Source organism: Crassostrea angulata, chromosome 7, assembly GCF_025612915.1.
Source record: "Crassostrea angulata isolate pt1a10 chromosome 7, ASM2561291v2, whole genome shotgun sequence".
Classification (NCBI taxonomy): domain Eukaryota; kingdom Metazoa; phylum Mollusca; class Bivalvia; order Ostreida; family Ostreidae; genus Magallana; species Magallana angulata.
The window spans coordinates 26,275,604-26,294,445 of record NC_069117.1 but is presented as its reverse complement, the minus strand read 5'-3'; the positions used below and the strand labels follow the sequence as shown (position 1 = coordinate 26,294,445).

The following is an 18,842-nucleotide window of genomic DNA, read 5'->3' as shown; positions in this document are numbered from 1 at the left end:
TAAATCCAATAAAGCCCGAACGGCTTTATGATAGATTTGATCACGCCCCGACCGAAATTATCACCTCATAATATTCAAAGAATGATTCCTTATTACTTATATTTATATATTTACATCTACCAAGTATTATTCCCTCTATTTCTTACGGAAACTTATAGTTAATTCATAGCGCTATAGAAACAGCCAGATTGAAATCTACACGCCCCGTTTATTGATTGGTCGATATCTACAGTGGCTGAAACTGACAAGAAAGTGACAGGACCAAACTTGACACGCCCAGTTTATCAATTGGTCGAGACACAACTACCTAGGAAAAATCACTGACTGCACGAAATAATCATGACGACGTCAGACTCAAAGTCTCACAGGAGACGATTTGGCTGTTTCTTTTAGTTAACGTACTTACGTACATTAACAATAATTTAGTGAATTTTACTTACTTAATTTTCATAATCAATTTATCAATTGGAAAAGAAAGATGTTAATATAAACAATAAAATGCTTTCTTTGATGATTCATTCGGGTAATGAAGGTAGCGATCATTGCAGAAAAATTACATATCCCGAATGAATCACCAACGATTAAATAATATTAAGCCATCGTACGATTAAATAAGCAAACCCCGCTGGCGCCTCAATTTGGCGTCGTTTGAAGTTATGGGTTTTATAGTCACCCCTGCGAATGTTATTGTCATTTAAATTTTAGACCACCTAATTATACCCCCGCAAACGAAGTTTAGGGGGGTATATTGGTTTCACCCTGTCCGTCTGTCCGTCTGTCTGTCTGTCTGTCCGTCTGTCCGTCTGTCTGTCTGTCCGTCTGTCCGTCTGTCTGTAGACGCAACTTTGTCCCCCTTATAGAATTTTTTATTACTGCATGGAACAGTTTGAAAATTTGTAAATATGTTGAACACCATCTGAAGATGTGCACCTGCAATTTTTTTTAAGATCAGACAAGATTTAATGATTTTGTGACAGTTTTCATTTTCCTTATTCTATATATTGTACACTAATGTTGAAAAGTAAGGGAGGTAATCCTTACAGATTTTATCAATTAATTAATAGAAAACACTCTAAAATATATTTATATAAATACATCCAGATGGAGTTTTTTGTCTTTATGTCTTAATTAATAAAAAAAAAAATTATTTTTTATAAGTATTCTATCAACTGACAATGCAAAGTTTTTGTTTGTCAATGATAAATTCTTAGGAGCTAATGAGAACATCAAAGACAAGTGTGGCTGAATTCATTTGTCCCAAGGGAGCCATTATCTGAGCCATGGTTCAGATGGAGCATGTGTTTAGGGGAAATTGATAATCTGTAAAATGGGTGATGGTTTTGGGGCTATTTTAAAACTGTTTCATGTAAACCAAAAGGTCTATCATTATAAGGAAATAAATAATACAATTATTAATACAGAAGTTAAACTATTTTTAGAGGTTGTTTAAATTTATTTGTCAAGTAATTTGATGAAGTGACCCTATTGGGCATTAATTTAAATGAAATTCAAAATTACTGATATGATTGTAGTGTTTTGGCAATTTAAAATTGTTTGTAATATTAAATTTTCTTTTTTACATATTTTTACATAGTATGGTAATTATGGTAATGTTTTGGGAGTTTATTAAATTTAACAAGCTCATCAAAGAAAATCATAGTCCTATGGGATCAATTTTCTGATATGGAGTTCAATTGTGCCATAGGAGAAAGTGAGGAAAATTTGAAACAACTAATTGCATCTGTCAAGACTCTTATTAGAAAGATATTGAAAGTTTTATCAACAGAAGAGCATTGCTTGGCTACCAGTATTTCTATTCACTGCAAAGGGAGGGGTTTTTGTCATTTTGTTGGTTTTTCTTTAAATCAATTAAATTAAAAAAATATATCATCAAATACATACATTTGTAAATGTATTACTGTTATAGATATGTATTTACAGTGAAATTCTGACAATTTTGATTTTTCTTTGTTAACTTTTTTTTTTTTTATAATTCTAGAATTTTTTTTTTCATGTGTTCCAAACCTTAATTATTATTCAATTCAATTATTTGTCCCATTTGAAATTAGCCTAGCGGGGGTATTAGTCCCATTAGGACAGTTCTAGTTTTATTTGACCCTTTCAGTTTCGCAGTAAAAATCATGCCTCGTGTTTATAGTCTATTTCATAGAAACTAGGTACATGTACTTGTAAGCAAATATAAAATCTAGAGGTTTATTCATTTTAAACTTTATCTTCATTATGTTGGATAAAATGTGTTCTAGAAATAAATGCGACAATACAAAATATAGTTTTTGTCTGGTGTTGCAACAATTAACATGCTTGTAGAGATCCCCCCTGAGGATTAATTTTCGATCCGCGCCTGATTAAGTAATAGCATCAATAGTGAAACAGACTATACTATACTATGCAGAATGTCCCTTGAAAATGGCTCGATATACTAAGTTTTTATGCAAAACAGAAACCCATTATTTTTCTAAAAACATGGTATTGCACATCATAAGCATCAAGCATGGCTATGATTTTTTAAGCAACCCGATGTTTATATTGTCAACCACTCTACACGTGGCTGAACACGAACGATAACTCTGTTCTGAATGTTATCGTTTAATGTAAATAAGCACTAGATGGTGAAATAAGACATACATCTTAAAAGTTTTTCACGTTTTGACATAAATCCATGCAGGATATGATATAAAAACGACCAATACTTACGTATTTTGAGAATATTATCCGAACACTTATACTTCCGCTCGAAATTTCACAGGAACTGAACAAAACTCGGTGAAGTCTCGTGAACTTTCATTCGAGCACCTCTGGATTTATTACATACTTAGCAACGATAAAGAAAACATTCCGAACACATTCGCAGGGGTGATAGTACATAATCGATATATACGGAGTGTTATCACAGGCAAAGACACTTGAAAATGTAAGTATATGTACATGTACATTACATGTAGGTAGAAGAAACAGCCAAATCGTGGATCCGATGGGAATTCAAGTTCGATATCATCATGATTATTTCGTGCAGTCCATGGTTTTTCTTAGGTCGCATAGGTTTCGACCATTAATCGATAAACGGAACGTGTAGATTTTTCGTCATGCAGTTACAGTCGCTGTAGGTTTCGGTCAGTCGATAAACGATGCGTGTGGATTTCAGTTCTGTCAGTTTCAGTCGTTGTAGGTTTTGACCAATCGATAAAAGGGGCATGTAGATTTCATTGCACAGAAAAAAATAAATAAACAGTAAATTTAATTTATTTAATACTTGCATATTGCGCACTGAGATCATTAAATTGGTGTAGTCAACAAGTGGAATCAAAGCTCGCATCAAATGTTCTCAAATAAATTCAATAATATAGCTCGCAATATTATTGCTCGCAACTCACCACGGTTATTGGTTGCGTTAAAACAATGTCTTCAGTAAAACGGTTTAGTATTATTTTGAATTAAATTAGGTGTCCAAGTAGCGTAGTGGACAATGCACTCGCTTGTCACCGCTGCGACCCGAGTTCGATCGATCCTCGTGATCGACAGTGGCTATGGCGGTCGGCCGCTTGGACACGTGGGTTTTCTCCGGGTACTCCGGCTTCTTCCCACACCAATGACCCCCTCGCGATAACATCCGTGCCAACGAGAGATATTAATATAAGTTGTAGAACTTGCTTATCAATCGTTGTAAAAAAAAATAAAGTTTAGTTTAAGAATTAACTTAAGAATTCTTAAGTTAAATGTTTCTTGGTTGTTTTTACTTTTTACAAAGAATTCTCCGCAAAAAATAATTTAAAATGGGCAGGGAATAATGGTGAATTTACTTAAAACAAAAGCAAATTTTTTCTTACGTATATACATGTAGCTTTGAAAAATGTTTTATTTAAAAATACCCATCAGGCATACTAAGAAAGATAACTCGGCAGCACCCGATCGTTGATCGAGCGCGGGAGATAACTCTAAGTGCGTTCGCGGGATGTCGTCATAACAACAGCGTAAACTACCAGGTGCGCTTCCGTTTGTCCAATACAAAGGTTTTATCGTAATCGCCGGTGATTATTCGTCTATTGATTGACAACTCTCACTATTATGTATCAAGTGGTCGAGAGCAAGAACCCAAGGCGAGATTTTCTGTCGAAAAACCTCGTTCTTGAGCTTGAGAGTCTGAGCATGACTAAGGTAAGGTTTAGATCGAATTCACTCTGTCTTAGATTCACTCTCTCCTGGCATGTTTTCAACGTGAAGCGTTTGGTTCAAATTAGTTTTTTAATTTCGTCTCTTTTTTACACGCTTCACTTCTCGCTTGACATTTAATTATTTTGAGCGGTACTCGTGTTCCAACTTGATTAGATCAGCGGTTTTCCTGCATTTTTATTCCGATTTGGTCGAATTTTTCCCATCCAGGTTGTGTGGTTTAAATGGAATTGCAGAATTTTAAATGATAGCAATCATTTTAGATTGCAGGGTTTTAGACCTTCCCATTGAAATGATTTTTTTCACACCCATACCTACATCTGTATTTTAGTTCCACTTGAAGAACCCAAATCTTAAAAACCACCATATGTTCTTTGACTCTTTAAAAGGCCAAAGATTCTGCATTTAATCTTGTGGCCATTATATTTTATTTTTGATTACAAAAAGACTCATTGTAAAAGTTTTGAATAGACAAAAACTAATCGCGTATTTTACACAAAGAAATTATTCCTATATAAGTCTGTTAAGTTATATGTATGAACTCTTACATTTGTCATTTTCCCCTCTGGTTTAAAAGGTGTGAGGAAGATTAAATGAGTCCTGGGTCTTATTTCTGTTATTAAGACCTATTCTGCGGCAAACATTACAGCAATATATGGAAACGTGTTTATAGTGCCTGTTTAAATATTGACGGGAGTATTCATTTGGAAACTAAAAACTTTGTTTGTATTGATTGCCTAGCTATAGTATTGAACAAGTTGTTCTGAAATACATCTGTGATCGTATGCGGTGTCAGAGGCAGTAACTGTTTATAGCCCCCACTAATGGAGTATTTGAAAATATCCCTGGAAATCGCCTCAATGCTCTAATGCATATTAAAGCCTAAAGTTTTCGATGTTGCCATGCTTTAAACCCCATAGTGTCAAACAGAAGAGATAAAATCAACTGTCCTGTTTAGAATTGACTCTATCCTTGAAAAGTTGGAATCATGGCCGTCCGTTTTGTACCAAAGAAAAATGTGTATAGATACTATGAAAGAACTGATACAGCCGAGAATCTAGAGGATAGAAAGCATGAGGCATTTGTTCGTGAAATTTCAACGATGGTTGAGGATATGTTGGTAGGTGTTTGTACGGTATATGATTGATATTGAAATCGAGGGGAATGTTTGTCAGCATTTTCTAGCATTTAATTTGCATGACTGTGTGACAATTTATTTTGTATGGTAAAATCTGGAAAGTTAAATGTGCTAAAGATGAGAAGGCATGCTGTTGATAAGTTGCTTAAAATTGCATCATAACTGTAATTTTTTTGTTAATAATTTTTAAATTAAGGCATCTTAGAGGATAAATACTGCAATAATGTATGGTTTGATCATGAAGTTTAATTAAGCCACAAACAACTTGAATCATTCATAAAGTTATCATTTTAGAAAGTAACAGAACCCAGACCCCTTAAAACTCTAGCTTTAATCACATGCAACTATACCGGTATATACTAATTTAGTAAACTGTATACACAAAAGAACACTACAGCAAAAAAGTTGATTAAATCATAGGCAGACAAATTGTTAAATTCACTCATTATTTTAGTTCAATCACTTCAGTAAATTGCCATTATAGTTATTAATGGGTACAATCTATGATACAACTAGCTGGGCAGTGAGCTGAATAATCAAACCAAGGCCATGTATCCGGTCTAGTCACAGTGTATAATTTGCATATAAATGAATATAAATTAAGTTTGTAAATATAAAATGGGTGTTTACGAAATCCAACCATGCAATGTATATGCACCCAGTGCCTTTCGAGTGATTAGTGAAATGATTATACACTGAAAGAGAATTATTAATAGATTGCCAGGAATATTAAGCATATTAAACTGGCTATGGGCAGGTTCTTATTGAATGGTTGAAGCGCAGAGTAATGTAAATTTGGCACGCCAGTATTGTGAGAATTAAAGTTCCTAAACCAATCAGTAGAAGTATACATTACGATTGTTCAGTTACCATTATCATTTGATACTTTTTTTTGTGTGTGAGCTCATTTAACAGTAACTGCGATTTTGCTCTCTCATTTCATATTACTAGTAGCAGCCATCGGTAAGTGCATGATTAGAATATGTCATATTTCATAATTCTAATTCTATTAGATTCAATTACATAAGCAGATGATTTTGATGAGTATAAATAATACCTGGTAAATATTTGAAAATCATAACAGACATAACAGACATTAGATGTCCAAACACCATAACTACACTATAGATATGATTATAGCATATACTCTTCAGATATTCTCACTTTCATTGTAACTTAATAATTAGGTTTATATACATTTGGTTCTGATTATCATCAGTTTTCTAGATTTTTATGACCCGTTTTATGCAGAGATGTTCTCAGAAACTATTTAATATGATAACGATGTGAAATTTTCAGGATTGAGAGACAATGGGTTGAAGTTATTTGAAAAATGATTGAGAATTGGTTAAACATTTTTGAGGTCCTCAATGGGGACATATCTATAGACAATTTGATATTGAAAATGGACAAAAGACCTGCTTGTTGCGTGCAAAGAGATCACATCTAGTCTTCTCTGTATTTTTAACCAAGTTTTCCCACGAAAAAATCTGGTTATTAAATGGTGAAAATGGCGGCGGGTGGGTGTGCATATTGCTAGGATTTTGATTTCCGATAATTTATGAAAAAAACCCAGCTTTTGAACTATTTGGCAAAATATTGCATATAGGGTACTCCATTTCACTGGATACAGGTTGACATGGATTATGGATACAGTTCACATAAATGAAAACTCGGTTTGCCGTCACATTGACAGCTTTTCACTTGTTTTTATTGATAGTGTAATATCATATCATTGTCACACAAATGTAATGTCATTGGTCACCAATGTCTCTATATCAAGTCGTTGTAACATGTTATCATACCATTATAATTTTGATATCATGTCATTGTGATATTGATATCATGATATTATGCTTAGATATCAGTATCCTTTTTTAAATTGTAACAAATTGAAATTAATATATTGCAATATATTGCAACAATGCTTAAGACATTGTTACGAAAAATGGCTTAATAATAAAACTGGTGCTAATTTAGTCATAGTAACAAAAAAATTGAACAATCTATCAATTAAGGCATTTTGTAACAATGGAATCAAGGCAAACAGTAACGTTATTTAAGTTTTGAGTGATGATGTCTATTTGTATGAAATATTTGTGAATTGTGCTTTAAAGCCATTATATACGCTCTTTGTCAGGAATCTGAAACATACATGGAACAGCCATATTAACGTTATTTAGTTCTCCTTCACGACTAAAAATACAATGCCAGAAACTTTGTTGAGATTTTTTTTATTGACGAATAGATATGATTTAACGATTATTTTCCATAAGTACATATTAACATAAAAATTAAATGAAACGTTCAAATTAACATAACCAATTTGATATGTACTACATATCAAATTGATTATGTTAATTTGAACGTTTAAATGAAACGTTCAAATTAACATAACCAATTTGATATGTACTACATATCAAATTGGTTACGTTAATTTGAATGTTTCATTTAATTTTATAATAATAAATGTACTCAAAACGCGTGAGGATGTTTATATTTGTGCTTAGGCGCATGAATTGGTTAAGTGTATTCAAAATAAATTGACAGTCGCAGATTTCCATTTCAAACATAAGGGGAAATATACACTGAGTGTATATAGATGTATAACAATATATAGCAATAGAAGCATTGCAACAATCGGGTATCAACGCACTGTATGTACTATCAAGTAATAGCAACAATCAATTAAGGCATTAATGCAACTATTAACAGTATCAAGGATTTGTAACTAGGGTATACCGGCCGGTACATATTTTTTACATACGTATACATGTGAAGTCTGTATCAAATTACTTTTTCCACATTGTCACCAGTAATTGGTCTTTCAACAATAATCTTTAACTTTTTGTCAGTTGTATGACATGGATTATACTTAGTATTTCTCTGTATTGCTATAATCAAGCTACTTATAAAATGTTGTCATAATTAAAGATTTAGTTTTTAGATGTAGTGCTTTAGATGCATGCCAGAATATCAAGAAAACGTTTTTGTTTAAAATTTTATAACAATATTTTGTGATGTAGATTGTATGATGAGAATGGATTGCCTGAAATTAAAAACTTAAAGATCAAATAATACAAAGCAATCATAATTATTGATTCATCTCACCAGTAACCTTAGAGGGTTTTTGTAGATTTAAGTTCAGTCTGCCACAGCATACACTTATTTTAGTATTTCACAGTTGTATGAGTATATTATGATAACTTAATTACTGATTGAATTGAAATAATCATAAAATGCAAATACATGTATCCCATATCTAAGGGGTGGAAAGTGCCAGATGAAATTTCATTGTAGTTGAAATGTTGTGTTTTGAACTCTTTTAAATGACTTATCATTTTCTATGAATAATTTAGCAAGTTAGAGTAATTTGAAACTTGGGTAGAAACTAGGAGCACACTGTTTTGATGTAAATATTCTATTGATTTTATTTAACAGGGCCATCGTAGTCACAACTGCCTTGACAGGAAACCTATCAAACTCCGAACTCAGCTTCAGATGGAACAAGAAAAAGAATTACCTCAAAATATAATACGGCGGGTCCTCGATACTCTGAAGGGACAATCCGTGGTTGCACGAAGAGATTCGGATGGACTTTATTATCCAGGTAATCTAAGATATTTGAGAAAATAAGTGATCACTGAAAGTTTTTAATTTCGCAGAATTTTAGATAAATTCATTGGCAGTGTTTCAAACTATTGATATTTTGTATGGCAAATGAGTAAAAATTGATAAAATTGAAATTGAAAAACCTATAAAAGAGTCAAGGCATAATTGAAATTGAAAAACTAATGAAAGAGTGGACCCAGAGGCATACAAAATCAATTTCAACATCAATTTTCAACAGTTTAGATTTCAATCAGTTGATACCGATTGTGCACAGTGACCGTTATGGTGGCTGCATGTTTCAGTCTCATTTAGATCCAAAATGCTTTAATGATTTGATAGTAAAGACAAACAAAAAGGTGGCAAAAATTTTAAATTCATATACATGTCGTTGATTAAACATGTTATCTCCACAGGGACGGTTGTGAAGTGCCCAGATCCCAGACATGCTCTCGTGGAGTTTGAAGACAAAGAACAAGTGCTGACCCCCACCAGACTGATGATAGCGACCACTGGTGCTATAGCGCGGCCACACCTAAGGGTAGGTACCGACCATAAACTCAGACTCTCTCTCTCTCCCTCTCTCTCTCTCTCTCCACAAAAAGGAGGGTCACTTATAATAAATTTTGAAAATAACAAAATTCTTCAATCACTATATAATACTTAGATACATGTATTTGTTTTAGGTTGGAGATTGTGTTTTAGTGAGGGTTGTTAATTCAGACACAAAGTTAGAATGCTACGCTCCAGGAATTGTACAGGTTCTTCCACAGGATGAGACCGTCCAAGCCAAATTCTACACAGTCATGATGTACAATGGACAGCAGGTTTGTGTGCATTCAAACAAGTAGATTAAGTACCACATGCTGGTATAACTGATCAGTATTTGAAGTCTTTTATAATCTAGAGCATAGATGTATATATTTTTAGTGGTTTAATTTACCGGTGCTCAAATATAGATACATGTATCATGGTGATACTATTTGATTGAAAGTTTGTTCTTTAATTTAGGCAACTGTCATGAGAAACTATATCATGAAGATCAGCAAATCCAGATTTGAGTTTGCAATTCGCTACATTGCGGATATTCAAATGCAAAGCCAAGGGAGGTAATGATATGTTTACTGTTTTACTATGGTTGTTAAATATCTATGGCATGTTCAATTTATTCTTCATGTCTATAAGATTGACTACTGAAGTATAAGCAGAAGATTTTGACAGCTAAAAAAATTATTTAAAATTTTTTAAAAATAATATTTTAGTTTGATTATCTTTGAATTTTTGTAGCTTTGATGAAAATGTGTATGTGAAAACACCTCGATCTGCCAGACCCAGTGATAAAGAAAAGAGAGGACGAAGAGAGCACAGAGATAGGTATGCATCCTAGCTGATGATGATTACCCAATCAATGGCTGTGTAACAGGGGCAGCTTGTCTACAATAGTAAAATTAAAGTCATAAATTTTTATGAAAAAATTTACAGCAATTAAATAGAGATTAAATTTTTGCTTTTCCCCACACAGCAAATGTATTTTTACTTGTTTAGGGAAAATTCTTTGTTATGAAATTTACAAAAGACATGCATATCTATATTTATACAGAGAGAGAAAAGCCTCCCCCTCTCCAGAGGTAGAAATAAGTGTGGTTGATCAGTCGGAGAGCAATCCTCCCACTGATCAAAACTCTGTGTGCAGTGACAGACCCGCCAGTGCCCGCCCCCCAGCACCTACCCCCAACACAGCAAGGAGCGGCAAAGTCATGTCCCCCCTCCCAGAGGAGGAGGGTGCTAGGTGAGTCATATGTCTTATATACTCTTGAAAAATGATATTTTTATGTTGAATTATAATATTATTTAGACTTTCTGTAAAATCCATTGAACTGAAAGCAAACTTGTTTTTTTTTCTATGAGAGTATCAATAACAAAGCTAACAATAATTACATGTAAGTATAATACTTTTACATTATATATCTACCTGACCTTGAAGTAGGAAATCGAGGCTAAATTGTTTGCTGTTCAAATGTTTCATACATGAACAAATGTTGTATGTGGCTATTTACATTCATGTAGCTGCTATGAAGTCTATTAGAATCCCACACTATCATTCTGAATGTCATAAAACCTCATTGAAATATTGAATTGGATTTAGATTGTCCAAAATATCTTGTAAAGTAATATCGGTACTTTATGCAAGTTTTTTTTGTAAACAATGGCCCCATCTGCCCTTTCAGAAAGTACAAATTTTGCTGTTTAATATGCAGTTAAACATTTCAGTTAATTTACCGGTATTATATTTTCTCAATGTCAATCTTTTTCAGATCCCCAACTCCAACGCCAAGAGCACAGCAGTCAAATTCAAGAAGCAGGTCAAGGTCAGACTCTAGATCTAGGTCACGATCTAGATCAAGGTCACATTCTAGATCAAAATCAAGGTCACGTTCTAGATCAAGGTCACGCTCACGTTCAATTTCGGGTGAGAGAAGTAAAATATCCAGATCAAATTCAAGATCATCAAGGTCCAGATCCAGGTCAAGGAGTAGTGGGAGTTCAAGGTCACAGTCACCAGTTAATTTGAGAACTAGGTCTGATAGTATGGAGAGACTACACAAGAAAAGCAAGAAAATGAAGCAACTGAAAAAGCAACTGAAGCATCAGCAAGATGAATTTGAAGCTCAACAACAGGTGAGTAATTATAAAAGATTGTCATAGATTTTTAATAATGTCAACAAGAAAATGATCAATAGAATTGATGTAAGAATGTTTTAATTAATGTGTCTTAGACTATATTGTTGTTGTTTTTACATTTGTAGAAAATTCAAAAGCAAGCAAAGAAACTGAAAAAGCTGAAGAAGAAGCTGAAGAAAAGGAAAAAGTACGAGAAGTCTGTGAAATCTAACACTGCTGTGATTGCTGTCGAGGACTCTGATGATTCCGACGACAGCAAGATGAAGCTTAGACCAGGTATGAACAGGAATCGCTGGATGTGTTCATGCTTAAATACCCTGTTTAAACATGTTGATGTAAACATGAAAATACATGTATTTAAGAAAGGGAAATTTTACAAACAGTAATTTTTTTATGAATGATTAATACCAATATGTAAAATTTCACAAAACTTTTCATTTTTAATTTAAAAGAGAATTACTTCTACTGCAATATACTAAAACTGAAACATTTTGTTCATTTATGATTTAAGCAGAAATAACTCTTATTATTGAATGCATCATTATAAAGAATTTGCAACATTTTAACCCTCAAAATATCTATACAATGTCATTGTACCATGGTATTTACAATATGGTTTTGATTTTGATAGAAACCCCATCTTCAGTGCAGGCTCCTGAAGTGACCTCAGGACTTCTGAAGTTGAGGAAATCCCTGCCCTGTTTGAGGGAGGGAGAGGAGGTCATGGCCCGCTGGTCTGATGAGGGATGGTACTTCAGAGGTAAGGGGTCAAAATCTGTATACCATACATGTATATACAGGTTTTCATGTGTGTCACAAAATTGACTGATGCAATTTTTTGTGATTTTTAAAGCTTCTTACAAAAAATTATACAGCATACAATTTCTGCGTTTTCAATATTTTGCAATTTGAAACACATTGCGAAATAAGCGAAAATTAGATCATCTAGAAAATTACCGGATATACGATATATTTCAGTTAATCCATGGATACTGTGAATCACATTTAATGTCCAGTTGTGAATTGATCTGTGACTAATATTTTTTGACAAGCAAGTTGTAATTTTTCATTCAGAAAACAGAGGTGGCCTAAGAGTAAAAATATCACTATTTTCTGTATGAATACAAATGTCAAGTCTTCATTGTAGAAATATAGCTGATTCAGCTAATTTTGTATTCCTTGTTACATGTTACAGGTGTAGTTAAACAGGATTGCAATGACTTTAGCTACATCATCGAAGACAGCACAAGAATGTGTGAGAGAATCTGGAGGGAGGACATTATTACGGATTACGACGATGCTAATCAAATTATTCAGGTAAAACAATTATTTCTTTTAAGGAAGCTGAATGGTAAACTACTTACCCACCAGATCTGCCTAAAATTTTGTATAGGATATTCTTAGCCAAAAACTAATACATATATTTAGTGAGGAACTCAAATATTCTTGATTTTTATTTAAAAAAATTAAATATATCCCTTTATTTCTTTAATATTCAGAACTCTTTATCTTTATTTTTTGTGTAGCCAAATGACCCAGTGGTAGCCCTGCACCCTGACTACAGTTTCAGTTATGCACCAGGAATTGTCTTAAAGGTTTACCAGAACCTGGAAATGAAAATCCGATTCTACGATGGACAAGTTCTAGAGGAAAAGCTCCCCAGAGAGGAGATTTATAAACTGACGCAGGAAAAATATGAACATGATGTGAATTATATAGTTCAATGTGAAACAAGATGGGTGGGGCAAGCTGTAGTTGCTAGGGACGACAGGATGGGAAGCTATCACTTAGGTAATTTCATTCTTAAAATCGTTATTTCTACATGCAATCTTTTATAAGTTGAAAAAAATTTGATGATTTTGAAAATTGAATCAAAAGTGATAATTTAAGACTTCAAATCTCGTGAATGAATGAATTTCTTCTCTTTTTTCAGCCTCTGTGAAGGAAAGAGTGGGTAATGGCAGGGAGTACATGTTGGAGTGGTGTGATGGGGAGCAGTCCACTCAAACCTCCCACCACATCTTTGGGGTCTTCACCAAGCACCACCCCCTGTCTGTTGGGGACCATGTTCTGGCCATGTGGGACAGTCACCAGCACGTGTATCTCCCTGGGTGGGTGGCAGGAATCGTGGGAGAAAAGATCAATATTAGGTTCTGTGATGGAACTATGTAAGTTAATTCAGAAGTTGTTCCCCTTTATTCTCTCTTTCTCTCTCTCATGCAAAGTTTTATATTTTCCTTTTGTTGATATCTCTCATACATCAAATCACTTTTTTTTAAAAATTTTTAGACTAATGAGTTTTTAAGGAATTGTAATATAATTTTTATTGAACTTAAAAAAAAAATGTTGAAGTAGCAACAATAAAATTTCATCTTATTGCAGAAATATGCATATAAATATTGCATCTTTTTGTAGGTAATAACTAATAAATTTACATGTATATGCTTTATGAATATATTTTTTTTATTACAGACGAGATGTTGACGACATTTTGCAGTGCTTCTGGTTAAGTAGTGACTATTACGAGAATGCAGTTATCTTCTACAACAAATGCCAAACTCTGAGAGATGACTCGGCATAAATGCCTCCCCCACCCTGACTACAACCTCTTTTAATGTGATATTTGATGCTAGTGTAATTCTGGATTATTTGACATGGGAGCTGAGTAGATAAGCTTACTATTATCTTAGGTACATGTACATTGTATATTAGATCATACAAATATTGTAGAGTTGAGAGCGCAACATAGTTTTCAGGTGTGCATACGATTCAGGTATGAGCAAAGTGTGTTTTTAATGGAAGACTTATTGACCCTTTATAAAGCCTGAACCTACAGAACGTATAACAATTCAGAAACAATTATGCAATACATTCATAATTTTCATAAAATTCAAAGTATTTATTGTCTATATACATGTATATGCATAGCTATTTTGATATAGGGATTGTTGGTGCTAGCTAGTTTATTTCAAGACTTGGATGAGTTTTATAGGTTTATTTTATTTACAAGTACCATGCTGTGCAAGTTTATTTGTGATGAAAACATGAAATTGGTTTGTTAATCCCTTAGATTTTAAATTAAATTCATAAGTAGCATGCTTAGTTTACTCTTTGCAACATACAGTACATGTAAACCATAGACTCTGTAACAAAATTTAAATAATTACTGCTATAGAAAACTCCTGCATTCATCAGTATTTGTAATTAGTCCATTTTACTCTTCTATTTAAAATTGTTACATGAATTAAGAAGTGAGGGAAATGCAATCAAGACTGAAGGTCAAAACTCGGGTAATTTTACCGGCAATTAAATATCTTAAATGAAATGTTTCCAGATCCAAAAGATATTGATTGTATACCAGGTACAAGTGTAGATGTTGTACATGACATTGTATTGTAGTAAAAAATAATTTCATGATCAGTGTGTTTGTCTGTTGTTTTCAGACTAGGGTACCCCCCCCCCCATAAATAAATGTAAATTCTAATACTGATTCATTTCCAATTTGACACATAATGATCAATTCAGCTGAGCATTGCAGTCATAAGCATCCGCTAGAACGAAATGGTGCTTGTGAATCCCTGCTTTGCTGAACAGACTTGGGGACTCCATGCGGTGAAGATATCTTTTGTTTATTGATAGATAAGTTCTCTGTGTTTTGATGTTCATGTTATTTTTTTTTTAATAGAACTCTGTACTTTTATGTTTTTGTCATATGTCTTATTTACTGTCTATAACAATACAAAACAGATATACTAGTATATGCTAATATGTATTGATATTTATTTATGAATAAAAATGTGTAGTAGTAGTAGTGGTCATTTAATCCACACTATTTATTAAGACTGCATATTTTTGTTATTTGACAAAACAAAACAGGGAACAAGATCAAGAAATGTATTCTATGACTGAAGTATCAAACACTTTTCAAGCTATTAAAAATAATGTCATATTGTGAAGAACTACATACATTGTTTACATCAAAAACCAGCAATGGCATTTTTAATGTCCATGATGTCACAAACTGGGGGTAGCATGCATGTGTATTTTCAAATAGCTATGATTTATAATTAGATATACATTGAGTTTAACAACTGCATGTATAAGCAATTAAGATGACGTTTGTTACTTCCGTTCCTGCGGATGATATTATTGTTGTTGTATCTTTCTCAGTGACAGTGATATCGATGTACATGCAATATAATTTATTCTCTACCAACTCTTAACAAATTGTCAAATACATGCAAGTGTATCTACTTCTGAGTTCATTCATTACTGCTTAGCATTATTACTTGATTAGAATGGAGCAAAAGATAACAGAATTAAATTCATATAGATAAACCTGTGTTTTATTTGTAACTTGCATTTGTGTCAACATTTCAAGATACATTTTTAAATGTATTACAATTAAGGATTGAGGTGAAGGGTGAATTTCAAATTCAATTTATTTGAGAAAAATCAGTCAAAGACGAAACCAAAATATAAATTAAGATTACGCTTGACAGAATTTAAAATCACAAACGCCAATAGTCATTTATTCGCCCCTTTTTAAAAAAAACATAACCTAAACCCTGTATACTGTAAATTGTGACTACATGTGTATAAGGTCCACTTCCTACTAAACAAACAAAAAAAACGAGAGAGAGAGAGAGAGAGCGATGACAGAGACAGACAGGGAGAGGTCCTCACGCCCCCCCCCCCCCTTAAAAATAAACTTTAGACTTCTAGATTTTGAAGTCATGTGACTGCTTTTCTCTTATAATATGAAGAGCATTCATAAAAGAATTCATTCAGTTTATTTTTGACACGAATTTATTCACTTTAATTTTTTTTCTTCAGATCATTAAAACTCAGCATAGCTGAATGAAACTCATCAAAAATAATGAAATATAGATTTACAGTATTTGATGCTGTTATGAGATTTTTAAATTATTGATAGTGATATAAAGTTATGACTGTAACCCATTTCGACTGATAAAGTGTAAAAATAAAATCCGATGATTTTCAGCGGTTTCCATGGTAATATTTTAAAAAGTAATGGTTTCACAACAGTTTTTTCTTTTACATAACTTTTATAAGAAGATTCACATTTAACAAAGCTTTATTGAAATCTTTGATAGCTTAAATAATTCAGTGGGCAAAACCTTATTATTTGGCTACAAATGAAATAAATTTTGCAATGTGTCCATCTTTCACCTTTTTCACCATGGCAACGGTTACTCCCAGCAATAAATTTTTGGTGTCGTTTTGGTTTTTAGACCTATAAAGAATCCATGTATGAAATATAAATAAAATTGGCAGTAAATACAAAATTTACAACATGACAGAATTGATACCAAATTAAAAGAAAATCCTGATACTGGTATTTTTCATTCTTCATAAGGTACAAAATGATTTGTTAATTGGGGCTTCCACTGAAATTGGGTATTTATGTATTCATTAAATCATAATTTTTCTTGATGATTTCTCGAAAAATCAAAATGTTTGTTTTCTCTTGATAAAAATTCCCATCGTTACAAAATCTATAAGAATCTTCCACACTAGAATAAGCGAGGTCCCAACGTTTGTGAATTTGATGAATGCGTGCAGAGGCGAAATGAAAAATCATTTTCCATCTTCTTTCCATTCTTTCCCAGTCAAGGAGAGCCTTTTCTAGACAATTCTTACCATATTTTATGTGAGATTCACTTACAGGTACCGATAAAATATCACAGAAGAGACCAATTCCTAAATAAATAAAAGAAGTCTTTAACATAACTATTCTACGGAAATCAAAGCAGACTTCATCTCTTTCTTGCGCAAAGTGATCCAGAGATTCGCTTGCTATTGTTATGAGGTTGTCTCTAAGACTTTGGTCTCGAGTAATTTCATATTCCTGACACAAAAGATTATAATAAATAAGCAGTACTATTCCAGTTTCCCTACATGGCTCGATTCGTTCGCCATTTTCTCTTGCTTCTTGGGCAGCTTTCAAGCCCTTCTTCAGTAAATTGTTATTAAACATCACCATGGAAGAAGCCAGTCTCCCTAGATATAACATCATGCTTAGTTTGGGGTTAGATGTTTCTTTGATAATCGCTTTCATTTCCTTAAAAACGTCACTTTCATAAAGGGATTTATCATATTTTACACGTCTGTGTTCCATTTCAGCATCTAATGATATAAAATAAAGGTCCGCTGCCAGCTGTTTTCCGCTTTGGTCACACCTTTCAATGCTTCTGTTCTCTTCCCACTTTAACTTCAACGAGCGTTGTTTGCTATAAAATTCGGGAAGTTTTGAATCTAAACACAGTCGCTTTAAGAGATGTCTTTCGTGAACAATGTCTTCTCTGTATTCGTTATAAACCTGAATTCTTCTGATCGGATGGTACGCTTTCTCATACCAGGGAAGCTTCGTTGAAAATGAACGATTTCTTCTCTGGCTTTTTATTTCTTCCAATTTCCCCTCTAATTCTTTGGCGAGAAAAGAGTAAGCGTTATCTTGTCTCAATGCAATGAGAAACACATGAAAAGGACAATGTTTTTTAAGGTGCATTATGAATAATCTAGAAATTTCTGTTGGTATTCGGCATTGTTGGCGAAGTTGAAACAGAAAGTCCTCTGGTATTACTTTTTCCTGAAACAGGTAATCGTGGAGTTGCGAAGGCTCCAAACAATGCATTATCTTAATATGTAGTTCCTGCATTGCTTTCTTTTCAAATTCATCCATTCTCGCTTCTGAAATTTTAAAATACAATTATGTAAAATGTAATATACATCATTCGGTATAACATCGAGTTAATTTCAAGAAACGTTTTGTTAAAGAAGTTTAAGATATTGAATTAAGTGTGTGGCATGGACATCGAATCAAGGCATTGAAACATGCACGACATCTTCCTTTATCAAGGGTTCTGTATTCCGCTTATAATATAGCAACAAGTGCTTTGATACTTGAACGCCACACACGCTCAGCATGGAGTGCATTCCGATTCGTACAATTGACCTTGACGTTGGGAGATGCTTCTTCGTGTTATGGCGAGTTACATATGTATAATCCGCATTATCTATAATGCATTATATTGTACATGTATATCGGTTTAACTGAATGTACAGTTCACCTTTCTTCGATCAGTATAATATGAAAAATGTTAAAAAAATGTTTCACAAGAGTTATAGCCTAGCATAGCAAATACAACCTACCGACTTCATTTAGTTTCCTTCAAGTGCAGTACTTAAAACCAATCGATAA

The 18,842-nt window shown here is 33.2% G+C and overlaps 2 protein-coding genes across 3 annotated transcripts; one reads left to right on the top strand and one right to left on the bottom strand.

Annotated features, from left to right (window-relative positions):
* Nucleotides 1-3,972: 3,972 nt before the first annotated feature.
* On the top strand, nucleotides 3,973-15,955 carry LOC128156722 (uncharacterized). Of its 2 annotated transcripts, none has more exons than XM_052818981.1 (14): nucleotides 3,973-4,173; nucleotides 8,768-8,936; nucleotides 9,352-9,476; nucleotides 9,622-9,762; nucleotides 9,947-10,044; nucleotides 10,223-10,309; nucleotides 10,536-10,724; nucleotides 11,251-11,614; nucleotides 11,743-11,893; nucleotides 12,249-12,377; nucleotides 12,813-12,934; nucleotides 13,144-13,408; nucleotides 13,551-13,785; nucleotides 14,090-15,955. In XM_052818981.1, exons 1-14 carry the CDS (start codon nucleotides 4,084-4,086, stop codon nucleotides 14,196-14,198), a joined length of 2,274 nt encoding a protein of 757 aa, XP_052674941.1. In that variant the 5' UTR covers nucleotides 3,973-4,083; the 3' UTR covers nucleotides 14,199-15,955. The 2 variants fall into 2 exon arrangements, with proteins under 2 accessions (XP_052674941.1, XP_052674940.1); XM_052818980.1 differs by lacking the exon at nucleotides 3,973-4,173 and adding an exon at nucleotides 4,193-5,308.
* Nucleotides 15,956-17,200: 1,245 nt separating this feature from the next.
* LOC128156725 (uncharacterized) lies at nucleotides 17,201-18,262 on the bottom strand. The gene is made up of 2 exons (XM_052818989.1): nucleotides 17,523-18,262; nucleotides 17,201-17,341 (listed from the first exon to the last, which is right to left on the bottom strand). The coding sequence occupies exons 1-2, from the start codon at nucleotides 18,147-18,149 to the stop codon at nucleotides 17,303-17,305; spliced, it is 666 nt and encodes a 221-aa protein (XP_052674949.1). The 5' UTR covers nucleotides 18,150-18,262; the 3' UTR covers nucleotides 17,201-17,302.
* Between the last annotated feature and the right edge of the window lie 580 nt (nucleotides 18,263-18,842).